Source organism: Nycticebus coucang, chromosome 20 (assembly GCF_027406575.1).
Source record: "Nycticebus coucang isolate mNycCou1 chromosome 20, mNycCou1.pri, whole genome shotgun sequence".
Classification (NCBI taxonomy): Eukaryota; Metazoa; Chordata; class Mammalia; order Primates; family Lorisidae; genus Nycticebus; species Nycticebus coucang.
In genome coordinates, this window is record NC_069799.1 from 23485929 (window position 1) to 23501409 (window position 15481).

General features: G+C 42.3%; 1 protein-coding gene across 1 annotated transcript in view; it reads left to right on the forward strand.

Annotated features, from left to right (window-relative positions):
• Window positions 1–2337: 2337 nt before the first annotated feature.
• The window catches only part of LOC128573115 (zinc finger protein 679-like), an 81478-nt gene continuing 68334 nt past the window's right edge, over window positions 2338–15481 (forward strand). Inside the window, exon 1 of the mRNA XM_053573309.1 lies at window positions 2338–2468. Coding sequence (XP_053429284.1) covers window positions 2466–2468 — 3 coding nt within the window. The 5' untranslated portion in view covers window positions 2338–2465. The remainder of the gene's footprint in view (window positions 2469–15481) is intronic.

Consider the following 15481-nt stretch of genomic DNA (forward strand, 5'->3'; position numbering starts at 1 on the left):
GAGAAACAAGCTTGACCGCTGTACCATCATCAAGTTCTCACTGATCACTGAGTCTACCTGGAGAAGAGAGAAGACAACACACTTGTGTTCATTTGGATGTCAAAGCAACAAGCACTAGATCAACAGGCTCTGTGAAAAAGCTCTATGACATTGATGTGGCCAAGGTCAACACCTGGATCAGGCCTGATGGGGAGAAGAAGGCATATGTTCCACTGGCTCCTGATTATGATGCTTTTGAAGTTTCCCACCAGGCTTGGCACCTATAGCACAGAGGTAACAGCGCCAGACACATGAATCGAGGCTGGCAGGTTAGAGCCTGGCCAAAGCCAGCTAAACAACAACGACAACTGCAACAACAACAACAACAACAAAATAGCTGGGCATTGTGGCAGGCACCTATGGTTCCAGCTACTTAGGAGGCTGAGGCAAGAGAATTGCTTAAGCCCAAGTGTTTGAGGTTGCTGTGAGATGTGACACCACGGCACTCTACCATGGAGACACAGTGAAACATTGTCTCAAAAAAAAAAAAATAAACAAAAATGAGAAAGAAAGAAAAAATAATTGCCCACCTAATTGAAATTTCCAAAGCAAAATTCTAAATAAAGGGTGGACACAAAGTTTATGTGCAATTTAAATAGCAAAATATTTTAATTTAAATTGAAATATGGAAGTTTTAAGTTTAAATAGTAAACCATTGTAAATTGCACATGAACTTTATGTCCACCCTGTATGTAACTTTTCACCATAAAATATTTATATATATAATTGTCAATATGTTATTTCCACGAGTGGAAAACATGTATTTACTTTGTGCGTATGTTATAAACAGATACCTATATATAACCGAAATTAATAAAAGGATATAATTTAGGCGGGGCTTGGTGGCTGACACCTGTAATTCCAGCACTTGGGAGGCTGAGGCAGGTGGATAGCCTGAGTTCACAGATTCAAGAACAACCTGAGCCAGATTGAGACACGTCGGGCCTTGTGGTGGGTACTGATAGTCCCATCTGCTTAGGAGGCTGAGGCAAGAGAATCACTGTAGCCCAAGAGCTTGAGGATGCTGTAAATTGTGACTCCAAGGTACTCTACAAGGTTGACAAAGTGAGACTCTGTCTCAAAAAATATATATATATAATATAATTTACATTTAGAGGTAAATACAAATATCCCTCAGCAGAACTGCATGCCAGAGAAGGCACAAGCCCTGTGTAAAAAGAGTTAAGACAGTTTGTAAGGTAAAATCCACATGGTAGCTGAGCCCTTCCCCCAGGAGGTGTACCACATACTCCTAGTTATGCCTGTTAGTTGGGATCTGAAATACCACCTCCTGCATGAAACCTCCTGCAATGCCAACCCCTGACTGGAGTTTAGAGGTAATTTCACCCTTTGAACTGCCATAGCCAGACTTTGCTTTAACTTCCAATACCCTTCATGTGTCTGTAAGTTCACTGAATTCATTATGTGCATGTTTTTACCTAGACATCATGATGTATATTGAAAATGCCTTCAAAGCAGAGTCTAGGGCCAGCCCTGTGGCTCAAAGGAGTAGGGCGCTAGCCCCATATGCCGGAGATGGTGGGTTCAAACCGAGCCCCGGCAAAAAACTGCAAAAAAAAAAAAAAGACTTTGGCAAAGCAGAGTCTACCTCCTATTTAAATAATAGGTGCCCAAGTCTAGCACAGACTACACACTCAGTAAATAGAGTTTCATTGCTTTAGTGGAAATTTATTAAACACTTACGGCATGGAAAGCATGGTCGTGGCCCTGGAATATGGAGATGAATAAAGTCATGGAACCTAATAGGGACTCGGTGTCTAAGGCCTGTAATCCTAGCACTCTGGGAGGGTTAATTCAGTGGACTGGCTGAGGTCACATGTTCAAGACCAGGCCGAGTCAGACGGAGACCTCATCTCTCAAAAAAAAAAAAAAAATAGCGGGCATTGTTGCAGGCTCCTGTAGTCCCAGCTACTCTGGAGGCTGAGGCAAGAGGATCGCTTGAGCCCAAGAGTTGGAGGTTGGTGTGAGCTGTGAGGCCAGGGCACTCTACTGAGGGTGACAAAGTGAGACTCTGTCTAAAAAAAAAGGTCATGGTCCTTGTCGTTAATGAAAAAACAAAAAGTGCTGTGGTGAAATAATTGTTAGCATTTCTGGGTACTTTTAGCCTCTTGTCTAACGACATTCCTGTCACTCATGGTCAGAGAGGTGGGACCTGAGGTCCTATCCAATCAGGGATGCGCCTATATGAAGTGTCCAATCAGATGCAAAGCCAGAAGGTAGAAGGCGGCTCTGGGGTTCCGGAGCAGCTTTTGTTTCCTGACCTGGGGACTGAGCGGTTGTCTCAACTTCAGCAGTTCCAGCTCGTGGAGATACCAGTTGTCTCAGTAGCAGTCTCTGTCACGCTGTGACCTGCAGGTACTGGGAGATCTGTAGGGAGGACACCGGGACATCTCTGAAGCTGGGAAATGGTGAGTACAGGAGACTGGGTGTCCTGAGAGGGGGAGGAGCGTGGTTGGAGCCCGAAGTGGCTGTGGTGGGACCGGGCAGTTTCCCTTCAGTTTTAGAGTCTTGAGGCGGAAGTTTGCCACTGGCACCCTTGTCTCTCGGACCCCTCTTGGCAAAAGGTGGAGTGGGCAGGGAGTTGGGACCCTGTTGCTTGAAGCCTTCCTGGACCTGTTACTTGGACCATGGCCCAGAGCTCTCTCTGAGTAGCTGTGTGCCTGCAGCGCCGCGGGTCCCTCCCTGGTGGTCACAATGGAAGGCGCCTCAGGGAAGAATCCCAAGAGTTTGTGTGTGTGGGGAGCTTGTTCGAGGGGGAGGCTGTACTCCGTGGAGCCCTCAACCCCTCCATTCTTTTGTTGAAAATAAACTTAGGGCCGGGCTCCCTGGCTCTCCCTGTTGGGGAACCGGAAGTGGCTCTCCTGCCTGCTGTTGTAGTTAAACACCGAAGGGGAGTTGATGTGTCAAAACGCTTTTTTATTGCAAAGGCTAGTAATTCCGGAGGACAGCGAGAGTACGTTTTTAAATGTTGTTTTGTCTGTGTAACAAATTTTAATACGTAGAGTCTGTGTCTGGCCTGTCATAGGCCAAAAGGGGAATATCACCTAAGTCATCATGGGCAGTGCTGTTTTTTGTAGTGAGCTGCTCTTGAGAACACAGCTCACTGGGAATTTTTGTAATCAGAGCTACTTCCCAGGATGAATGATGATCCCGAACATCTCACACCACTATCTCCTTGTATATGTGTCTTCTGTCTTTTTCTTTCTTTTATTATTATTATTTGAGACATAGTCTCACTCTGTCACGCTGTGTTTTACTATTTTAAATTATATACAAACTTTATGGATACCCTGTATAAACGATGGTGCTGTCAAGTCTTCTTACTGAGGACTAATAATGATGACTTAATTCATCTTTGTCGTCTCTTAAGTGGTCTGAGATGAACATCGCATTCTGGTTAAATTGTCTAATGTGACACTTCTTTTTCTGTATACCATCGTGGTGGGTTATTCTAGAGTTGGAAATGAGTCTGTTTTTAGTTATAAAGTATTTTTACACACCATCCAGAATTACCAGAACTGACATGAACATAGATGATGCCCACCAAGTGTAACTGCAGAGGGCACTTTCTAGCTCCACTTCACAGTCACAACACCCAGTTGTACAGCAAAGTGCATTCTCTCCCAAATAATGAAGCTACAATGGTCTCTCTGCCAGTTTTCAATCTCCCTTCTTGAGTAGTTACAGTACATGGTGTCCCAAAAGTTGCCCCTACAGTCATCATACATGGGCAAAGAGGGAAATTGCAGCTATATATACAAAATTGTATAAAACAGTTAAAAACTATTCTCTATGTGTTGCCACCTCCTTGTAAAATTTTGTAATGAGTATTTTGTAAAAGTATATTTTATCTACAATTTTCTATTTCTGTATGCATGTTGACTTAGGGACAACCTGTAGATTTTTACAAACTACTTTTATAGGGCAGCAATCAGGTATTGTGTCACTAGCTTTCAATTATCTTGATCTCTTTAGACCTAATACTGATCCAGAGGCTAGGAGGCCAGAAGCTCAACCTGGATCACAGATGTGCATTGAGTACACCCGAGCATGTCCCCATTCCCATTTTTCTGTTTCTGTTTCCCTTTAATGTACACAGGGCACTAGCTGCATCCCCACATGTGCCATACTCAAATCTGCGTGTCCAAATTCTGAGTCTGGGTATTTCCTCAGACACTGCTGCCTTCTTCAGAATCTGGAAACTTTAAAGTGCCAGCAAACTATGTCGTTTCAAGATTGTGATTGTTGGTCTTCCTTGAACCAAAGGTTTTCCTGTTTACAAAGTGTTGAACTGAGGGAACTCTGTGCAGTGTTTGCTTTCTCTAGCTGGTTGCTGCTATAGTCTAGAACAGTGGTTCTCAACCATCCTAATGCCGCGGGCCCTTAAATATAGTTAAAAGGGGTCGCGACCCACAGGTTGAGAACCACTGGTCTAGAAGGAGTAACAGCAGCAATAGGGGGAATAGTTAAAAAAGCCACTCCTTAGACTCACTCAACACCTGTAAAATTGTAAAGAAACCCAAGATTGACTGTTCCGTCCTGAAAAGTGAAAGTCACAGTGCAAGAGTTGATGGAAGAGCAAGCAATGAATTCAAGAACATCATGAGGAGATGGCTGACTAATGTTGCAAAGACCACCTCATATTTTTAGGTTGATCAGATGGCGGTGAAAGGGGAAAGGAGCTTGGGAAACCGTGTGTGGAAGCTTTCTGTGTGTAGGTCTCCATGTCTCATTGAATTGGTTTCTTGCCATCTGGCTGTCTGGCTGATACCAGCTAGACCAAAACAGAAATGGAGGTTAACTGGTCACTATTTTACCTCACACCAAGTTCTGTAATCTTGGTTCTATAGTTAATGGCTCAAAACACTTTCTGAAATTCTTTTTTTTTTTTTTTTTTTAATGAGACATAGTCTCACTTTGTCACCCTCATTGGAGCCATGGCATCACAGCTAACAGCAACCTTAAACTCCTGGGCTGAAGCCATCCTCTTGCCTCAGCCTCCCGAGTAGCTGGGAATACAGGCATCCCCCACAACACCCCGCTGTTTTTACAGAGGGGGTCTTGCTCTGGCTCAGGCTAGTCTGGAACTCCTGAGCTCAGAAAAGCCACCTGCCTTGAACCTCCAAGGGTGCTGGGCCTACAATCTTGAACCATCGGGCTGGCCTTCTTTCTGATATTCTTAAGGAAGGACATAGTCATTGTAAGAAAACTGATTATTTGCTTGAAGATAGAGTAACTGCTGCTGTTGCAGAATCAGATGCTTAGAGTGGGCATACTGTGAAATGCCTTGTATGCATATTAAACCCTGAGAGGTGATGCTTAGCTAAGTGTTTCTCAGCCCAGGTTTGTAGTTAGGATTCTATGCTTAGTTTGAAGAGGTACCATCATCTGTGATTCTGCCTGTGCCCAGATTCTATTAGTGTGGGTTGTGTCATCCACGTGGTTTTAATTAAGTGCCCCCTGTGATGCTAAGGGAAGGCCACTGTCTAGCATGAGGGTTTCCAGATACATTTAAACAGTCGAGTTTATTTATTTTTTTCCAGAAAGAGGGCACAGGCTCCATTTCCCATTTCCGTAGCAGAAATTGCTGGCAGGGGAGGGAACTGGAAGCCAAGAAATTAGAAACTCACACTTTGGTCTTTATGTGGAACCTCCTTCTTCTCAACTCTCTCCCATGACAAAGAATAGGAAAGGGTCAAAATTTCTCTGTACTTCGAGGTCTCTGTGCCTGTGGATGTGGTGGTAGCAGGTGATGAGTTTGTGCTGATGCCTTTAAATGCATATTATCAAGATGCAGGAGGGCGGCGCCTGTGGCTCCGTCAATAGGGCGCCGGCCCCATATGCCGAGGGTGGCGGGTTCAAACCCGGCCCCGGCCAAACTGCAACCAAAAACAAAAAAAAATAGCCGGGCGTTGTGGCGGGCGCCTATAGTCCCAGCTACTTGGGAGGCTGAGGCAAGAGAATCGCTTAAGCCCAGGAGTTGGAGGTTGCTGTGAACTGTGTGAGGCCATCGCACTCTACCGAGGGCCATAAAGTGAGACTCTGTCTCTACAAAAAAAAAAAAAAGATGCAGCAGTAATGTGTCCAGATAATCTCACCTGAGAAGGAAATCAAGGGAAGGAGGAGAAAGAGAAAGAAATGATTGCTTCTCTGTTGAATGAGTCCAAGGTCCAGGGCTGTGCCCACTTTTTCTTCTGCACTATCATGTTCTTAGAATTTTCAAACATTTATATCTCTACTTGTGATGTTCCTGCCTAATGAGTTTGTTTCAAATACTCTTTTCCCTCAAAATTCTTCTTCTCTACATATGGCCGAGTCTTCTTTCCTTTTTCTCCATCCAGGCTTCCCATATGCCCTAGAAAATTCTCACATTAAACTTATGTCCTGCAATAGTGAAAAGGTTCCCTTTCTTTCTGTTGAAAATGGGAAAATGTGGATGCCCAAGATTTCCACTGTGGATGAGGTTGGATCATTGTATATTAGCAGACATGGGGAATATGTACTGTTTAGCTTCCATCTCGAAGCTCCATGGGTTCTATGTAAAATAAGTTGATATACATGTATTTTTACAGAAGATGGCAATAACTGCCTAAAGTAACTCAAAGTTCTGAAAAACAGATTAATTACAAAAGATTTGCTTTCTAGAATGCTAAGAAGGACATATTTAAAGATAGGAGTAGAGATTACAAAACATGCCAGACATCTGTACCTTAAAGTTTGCCCAAACTGGGTTTTTCCAACTAGTTTTTATCAGATTATGATTTACTTTTTCTGTCTAGTACTGTCACAGCAGTGATGTCGTGTTTGCATTTGTGAATCAGCACCTGATACTAATTTGTCCTGTTCACCGTTGAGCTTAATTTTATTCACTCAGCTGTGGTGTTCTTTGACACGTATTCCATTGTAGGGTTCAGTATATCTTCTTTATTTATTCAATTTTTTTAAAGACAATCTCACTTTATAGCCCTTGGCAGAGTACCGTGGCGTCACAGCTCGCAGCAACCTCCAACTCCTGGGCTTAGGTGATTCTCTTCCCTCAGCCTTCTGAGTAGCTGGGACCACAGGTGCCCACCACAATGCCCCATTATTTTTTGTTGCAATTTGGCCAGGGTCAGGTTTGAACCCACCACCCTCGGTATATAGGGCCAGTGCCCTATCCACTGAGCCACAGGCACTTCCTAGTACTGTACATAAGTACTTGGGGAGATTATCAACTAATGTGCACAAACCAAAACATTCATTGAGGAAGAGTCCCTTTCTTCTTAGATTCTCTTTCCTATACCTTTCTTTGGAAAGTAAAGGTTGTCATTTTTGTTTAGTGGTTCAGAAATCAACAAGGTAAATCCACTATGTACAGTTCACTGCATGTTTGACAAAATATTTTCATGGGACAGAAGCATTGTCATTCCTATTTAGCTTGTTCGAAATTTAGAAATGGAATCTTCATCCCATATCTTCTGAATGAAAATCTACATTTTATCAAGATCGCCTGGTCTTTTGTTGTTGTTGTTGTTTGCTTATTTTGAGAAAGAGTCTCAAGCTATCGTCCTGGGTAGAGTGCCATTACGTCATAGCTCTCAGCAACCTCCTACTAGGGCTCAAGTGATCCTCTTGCCTCATTTTTTCTATTTTTAGTAGAGATGGGGTTTCGCTATTCCTTCAGCTGTTCTTGAACTCGTGAGCTCAAGCAATCCACCCGCCTTGGCCTCCCAGAGTGCTAGGATTGTGGACGCGAGTCACCACTGTGCCCGGCCTATCTCCTGTTCTTTCTTGTACGTGTTAAAATTTTAGAGGTACTATTTACCTCACCATGACATTGTCATTTAAAAGAATACACACAGCTTACATGGAATGATATCGATAAGTCACAAAAATATACATGCCTGTATTGGTGGTCTTTTATTTCTACCGTGCAAACCAAAAGCTATAGTGTCTACACTGGTTCTGTGGACATTATGCCGTCCCCTTCAGAGAACACATGAGAGAATGTTTCTCTTATGTACTGATTAGATAATTCCAGTCACTCATATACATCAGCAACAGTTCTCTTCACTCATTTAACTAAAAGTGAAATTCAGTCTCCCCTTTTATCTTTTCAAACATGTTTGTTTTTCAGGGAGTGTTGACATTCAAGGACGTGTAACAAATTTTAATAATTTATATAGGGAATAATTTCAAAGTATACTAAAAAATATACTCATGTGATTAACAACTTGTAGGCAAGTTATATACATATAACAATTAAAAAAACCATCAAAAAATCCTCATCAATGAAACGACATTAAACTTGCTATTAACTTGTTCCATAGTGCCTGGTTACTTCCCAGATTTTTTTCAAGATTATCATGTTTGTTCTCTATTTCTGGTTTGGCCTGTTTGACTTACTGTTCCTATGCTTTAACGTGCATTTTCAGTTCAGAAAAAGCTAAGAGGTGTTTGTGGGGGTGTCTGTGTCTACCACATTCTCTACTTTCATGTATTTTATTTTTATATCTATGAAATTTATTAAAAATGGAAGTAATTGTTACGGTTAGTTAAATTGACATGCGGGCTGTCCTGATTAACATTGTTTTTTGAAATCTGTGAAACAGCGGGTACATATGAATGGTGTACATCGTATTTTGTAGCATTAAGGAACTTAATATAACGTAAGAATAAGTATAAAGGTTCAGACTTAGGTAATGTTGGGTAATTATGACAATACTTTAGTTAGTAGGTATTGGATATTCTGAGAAATCTTGTATTGTTTCGACTATGTCCTTTACACATTTTAACTTGTTTTTAATGAGTTGGTAACTGTTAGATAAATTGAAGCAATATATAGATTTTAACGTTTTTACATTTCTGATTGTGTTTTAATAATCAATAATGGCTGCTTGAATTTTTTACGTATAGCTTCTCATACTTGTTTTAATTCACTGTTCAGAGCGTTTATGTCTAGAGCAATTGTATTAAGGACCTTAATGATGGCACAGGGCAATGGACTAATTTTAAGATTGAGTCTAATAGCTATTGTGGGTATGACAAAAATGGCTAAATTCTTGTATTTAGCAGTGCTAAAAAGGTGTAGTCGGCTATTATAGTTTTCCGTTAGGTTATTATCTTAAGTTAATTTACGTTTGGACTTAAACTTTTTGTACCCAGGATAGAAAAGCTTTTTTTTTTTTTTTTTTGGTAGAGAAAAGTGTCTCACTTTACTGACCTTGGTGGAGTGCCATGATGTTACAGGACTCACAGCAACCTCCAGCTCTTGGGCTTCCGCGATTCTCCTGCCTCAACCTCCAAGCAGCTGGGACTACAGGCGACTCACAGCAACCTCCAGCTTTTGGGCTTCCCCGATTCTGCTGCCTCAGCCTCCCAAGCAGCTGGGACTACAGCGCCTGGCACAACGCCCGCCTATTTTTTGGTTGCAGTTCGGCGAGGCTGGATTTGAACTCGCCACCCTCGGTATATGGGGCTGGTGCCCTTCTCACTGAGCCACAGGCGCCACCCAAAAAAGCTTTTAATTTTAGGAAACAAGACATCCCTTTGTTGTAGGTGGGATATATGAAAAACCCTGGGTGCTACATAATAACTATCTTCGAGGTAGCTTAATGTGTCTATTGACATAAATTATAAAGGTAGTTAAGTTACTTTACGTAAGGAATTATTCTGGTTAGTATATTGTAATGGGCACCTTTTAAATTGAATATATTTATTACTAGTAGTTTCAGTTTTCAGTTGTGTATCTTTTTTTCCTGACAGTAATGTTTTTTTTTTTTTAACTATAAGAATCTGAGGGGCGGCTCCTTTTGCTCAGTGGGTAGGGCGCTAGCCACAAATACCGAGGCTGCTGGGTTGGGACCCGCCTGTGACAGCTAAATAACAATGACAACTGCAACAAAAAATAGCAGGGTGTTGTGGCGGGCACCTATGGGCCCAGGTACTTGGGAAGCTGAGGCAGGGGAATCGCTTAAGCCCAAGAGTCTGAGGTTACTGTGAACTGTAACGCTAGGGCACTCTACTGAGGGCAACACTGTGACACTTTGTCTCAAAAACAAACAAACAAAAAAAGGAATCTGAGTACGGGGGCAGGCCCATAGTTCAGTGGGTAACCAAATACCCTGGATCGTTGGGTTTGAACCGTACAGGCCAGCTAAAATAACAATGACAACTGCAACAACAACAATAATAGCCTGTAGTCCCAGCTGCTTGGGAGGCTGAGGCCACAGAATCGCGTAAGCCCAAGTGTTGAAGGTTGCTTTGAGCTGTGACACCACTCTACCTGGGGCGACAACTTAGTACTCTGTCTCAAGAAAAAAGAAAAAAAAAAAGAATCTGAGTATGTGATAATCTTGCGGATAAATGGGAAAAGTAATTTCTGATAAGTTTTAGTGGGTGCACATCTCCGTTGGGCATGAATTAAATACCTGTAAATACCTTTTAGTTAAGACAGAAATGGTGCATATTGATGAGCTAAAGAAGTCTATACATTTTTATTTCTGAAAATGGGGCTAGGATGCCAGGCATGGTGGCTCACACCTGTAATCTCAACACTCTGGAAGGCCTATGTGGGTGGATCTTCTGAGCTCATGAGTATGAGACCAGCGTGAGCTAGAGCGAGACCCCTGTCTCTAAAAGTAGCTGGGCGTTTTGACAGGTGCTTTTAGTCCCAACTAGATGGGAAGCTGAGGTAAGAGAATCACTTGAGCCCAAGAGACTGAGGTTGGGGTATGAAGCCCCGGCACTAGGGGGGGTTGGGGGGGATAAGTGGGAGTCTAACTCTTAAAAAAAAAAGTAAATAAATAAAAAGAGGACATGGTTTTGGGGTGAGCACACAGCCCTGTATAATCTCAACGGGAAGATGACTAGGGATTATATCTCTTTAATCTTAACGTGGTGTTTCCTCCAGTCTAGTGTTTGTTGACCTTAGCTGCTTATGGAGTGAGATATGGCTTGAGTGGAATGTGGTGGGCCCAGGCTTCTAGTACTGCAAGTTTCACTGTTGTGGTGTGGTTAGGAGAACACCTTCTGGACTCTTTTTTTCAGCTTTTTCTCTCAGGCCCTTCTTTCCAGGTTTTGAGCTGGATCTGGATACCAGGATAAAAGGGATGTACAATTTCTGTAGGGGTCGACTAGGTTCTGGGAAGAGAAAACTTGTGAATAAGGAATAATGCTCTGCTTTTTTGTACATACTTTTGTACTTTAAGATTATATTCTGCTTGCCCTGACATTTGAATTGAGACTGCCTTAAAGGGTTTCTTTTGAATAACTTTGAAGATTTAAATTTAAAGAGGATTTAATTTGACCCTGCTTCTAGAGGTTTTTGGTTGTAGTTGTCATTGTTGTTTGGTAGGCCCAGGCGGGTTGAAACCCGCCAGCCTCAGTGTGTGTGGCTGTACCCTGGCCACTGAGCTATAAACACCAAGTTGGAAAATATAATGTTAAACTTTTTTGTAGGCTGCCTTGTCCAGGCTCTAGGTGAAAACCAAGAAATTTCACTTTCTACATTCACATTTGAGCTTTTTACTTTGATACTCAATAGTTCCATTCAGCTAACTGTTTCAGTGTTTTTTAATTTAATTTATTTATTTATTTATTTGAGGCAGAGTCTCACTATTTCGCCCTTGGTTGAGTTCTGTGGCATCACAACTCTCAGTAACCTCCAACTCTTGGGCTTAAGTGATTCTCTTGTGTCAGCCTCCCAAGTAGCTGTGTATACAGGTGGCTGCCACAACACCCAGCTATTTTTTGGTTGTAGTTGTGATTTTTGTTTGGCAGGCCGCAGCTGGATTCAGTCCTGCCAGCTCTGGTGTATATGGCTGGCACCCTAGCCACCGAGCTACAGGCACCAAGCTGGGTTGAAACTTTTCTTTTTTTTTGAGACAGAGTCTCACTATAAAGTTACCCTCAGCAGAGTGCTGTGGTGTCATAAGTCACAGCAACCTCAAACTCTAGGGCTTAAGCGTTATGATTTTCCCACATATTTAGTACATTAATAAGTTTGAATGCCTTTTCCATTATGAATTTGCCAGGTATGAGCTGGGATCCAAGGAACCTTCAAAGAATTAAGGGGAAGGTTTTCCCTTGGCCTTTACCTTACTCAGAGTGCTACTGGAGAAAGGTTCTGGGTGCTTGTTGCTGTCAGCCTGTATGCAGAGACAGGGATAGGTTCATTAAACTTTGTCACAACGCTGGTGATACTGGAGAACAGTGAGAGTAGCTTCCCCAAGACTGTTCAGTTCTTACATTTCCAAAATCACAGTTTTATACATAATGGTTCACAGCAAAGACCACATTAACTTTAAATAATGAACAGCACAGCTCAGTGATACTCTTTCACATTTCCAGTTGAAAAGCTAATTTCTGAAACTATTGAAGATGGGCATGTTTTGTGAAAAGAGAAATCTACAGAGGTGAGGGAGCTGGAGGCAAGGAAAAGAAGGCAGGCTGAGAGATTTTATTCCTCATTGAAAAACTATGAATTTATGTGTGTGTGCATGCATACATATGTGTGTGTACATGTATGTATGTATACATATATATCTATATATAGATATACTTTCTGAGAAATGAAAATGATGTTTTCGTATATTCAAAGAGGCTGAGCACCAAGGCTCATATCTATCATCCCAGTACCCTGGGATGCTGAGATGGGTGGATTGCTTGAGCTCAGGAGTTGGAGATCAGCCGGAGCAAGAGCTAGACCCTGTGTCTACTAAGAATATAAAAAATAACCAGTGTTGTTGGGGGGAGGGACTTTAGTCCTAGTTACTTGGGAGGCTGAGGCATGAGGATTGCTTGAGCCCAGGAGTTTGAGGTTGTTGTGAGCTATGACATTCCTTCACTGTAGCCTGGGACAATAGAGTGAGATCCTGTCTCCAAAATATGTATTTCAATAATACAAATACTTATTAGTTGTTTTATTTTTATGTCTTCCCTTTCTCTGCAAATTTCAGATTAATATATAGGTAGAATGATTAAGTTACAGCTCGGCACTCTAGCACAGTGGTTACAGAGCCAGCCACATACACCAAGGCTGGTAGGTTTGAACCCAGCCTCGGTCTGCTAAACAGCAATGACAACTGCAACAAAAAAAAGATAGCAGGGTGTTGTGGTGTGCCCCCATAGTCCCAGCTACTTGAGAGGCTGAGGCAAGAGAATTGCTCAACCCAAGAGTTTGAGGTTGCTGTGAGCTGTGATGCTACAGCACCCTACCAAGGGTGACATAGTGAGACTCTGTCTCAAAAAAAAAAAAAAAGAAAAGAAAAATGATTAGGTTACATGGTTTGTGTTTGTGTGGTCAAGTCCCTGTTGTAGATGTGCCCCTCACCTAAGAGGTGTTCCATATACCCCTACATTGTGCCTCTTAGATGAGAGAACACTAATCTTCTGCCACCTCCTCTCTGATTTTTGTATGTTTTTCCTATAAAGAACAACAATTCTTTTTTTTTTTTGAGACAGAGCCTCAAGCTGTCGCCCTGGGTAGAGCACCATGGCATCATAGCTCACAGCAACCTCCAACTCCTGGCTCAAGTGATTCTTCTGCCTCCACCTCCCAAGTAGCTGGGACTACAGGTGCCCACCACAATGCCCGGCTATATTTTGCCTGCAGCCCCAGGTTGGATTTGAACCCTCCAGGTCAGGTGTATGTGGCTGGCACCTCAACTACTTGAGCCACAGGTGCCGAGCCGAACCATTCTTACAATTAGTAATTTATAAGAATAAATTTGGAACAGCGCCTGTGGCTCAAGGAGTAGGGTGCCTGCCTCGTATACCTAGAGGTGGCAGGTTCAAACCTGGCCTTGGCCAAAAACTGCAAAGAAAAAAAAAAGAATGAATTTGATTTGGATTTTACTTTTGTAACCTAGGAATGCAAGGCTCTAGATCCCTTTCAGTCTAATTTTCTCCTGTATACTTTAACACTCTACAGGAGAACTGCTTTTCCCCCTGTATTTACCAAAAGTATGGCAAGTTGAGTGTAAATGTACTTGTCTTGTTTCCTCAGCCTAACTCTTCTACGTCTAGCAGTAAAATCCTAAATTTTCAGTTTCTTATTTTTCCAGATGCCAACTTTCCATTCAATTTATAGTAGCAATCTTTTTTTTTCTTTCTCATTTCAAACAGATGCAGTATTTCTGATAATTTTTTTTTTTTTTTTGAGACAGAGTCTCAGTTGATTGCCTACCATAGAAGTGCCATGGCCTTATAGCTCATAGCAACCTCAAAGTCTTGGGCTCAAGTGATTCTCTTGTGTCAGCCTTTCAAGCAGCTGGAACTACAGGCGCAGGCCACAACACCGAACTATTTTTAGAGATGAGGTTTTGCTCTGACTCAGACTGGTCTCAAACTTGTGAGCTCAGGCAATTTACCCGCCACGGCCTCCCAGAGTGCTAGGATTACAAGTGTGAGCCACTGCTCCTGGTCTGTCATTTCTTTATATAACAGTAGATGATTGTTTTCTAAATTTTTGGTTTTTATAAGTTTTTGAGCATGTCTCATAAGAAGAAACCAGAGAATAATCCTGTGACACTCTGTGGTCAAAATCTTTGTGCCCTGACATTTTATATTTTGCCAAGGCACGCATTCCTTGCCAGGATGTCTTTGCATCGAGACTCCCCATTGGTAACTGTACAGGGTGATACTTCCTCAGTCACCGTTCTGTCTTTTATTTGTCCAGGGTTTCACACTTGTCTCAGGATGGCCCAAGATGCCATAGCATCTATGTTTACTGGAATGTTCCACAGATATCAATTCCTGGGACTTTCTGTCCAGTGGATAGCCTGAAGTATGGGTGGAGCCTCTCAGGGGAGTAAATGAATGCCTTTAGTTTGAGAGTGGTCTTTTAGTATACCCTTCATGAAAACAGCTAACCCACTGGGACCTTAATTTTTTTAATACCAGCCTCAATCTCATTTCTGGTACACATTACTGTTTAGTGAGAGGTTTGGGACCAAAAATGAGAGGTTATTCCGAGACGTGAATGAAAGGAAGTGGAATTCATGTTCTGTATGGGCAATGTGGCCTTTATTCACTTGGGTGTTGAGTTTGAAGAAGAAATCAGCCCGTGGGTTAAGGCGGGGTGGTAATATAAGGGTTCAGGCGTGGGGATTGGTGCGCCCATTTCTTTCTGGGCAGGACTTGTGCACTCCTTTCTATGTCTCTGCTTTCAGTTTTATTGGTGCATGTCTCTGCATTCGGCCCTATCATTTAGCCCATCAAATACAGGTATTCCGGGGAAAGTGCACAAAGTTTTTCTGTCTCTTAGATTCTCAGATATTTCAAGGGAAGAAAATTATCTCAAAAGATAAGGATAACCCATCCCCAGCAAAATGTTTTAAAGCCTGCAACACAATTCACACTTTATATGCATTGAAAGCTTGGGTGCAGTTTTTGCTGGGAGGGTGGCCATTGAGCAACTCTGTGAGCAGGCTGAGGGTGG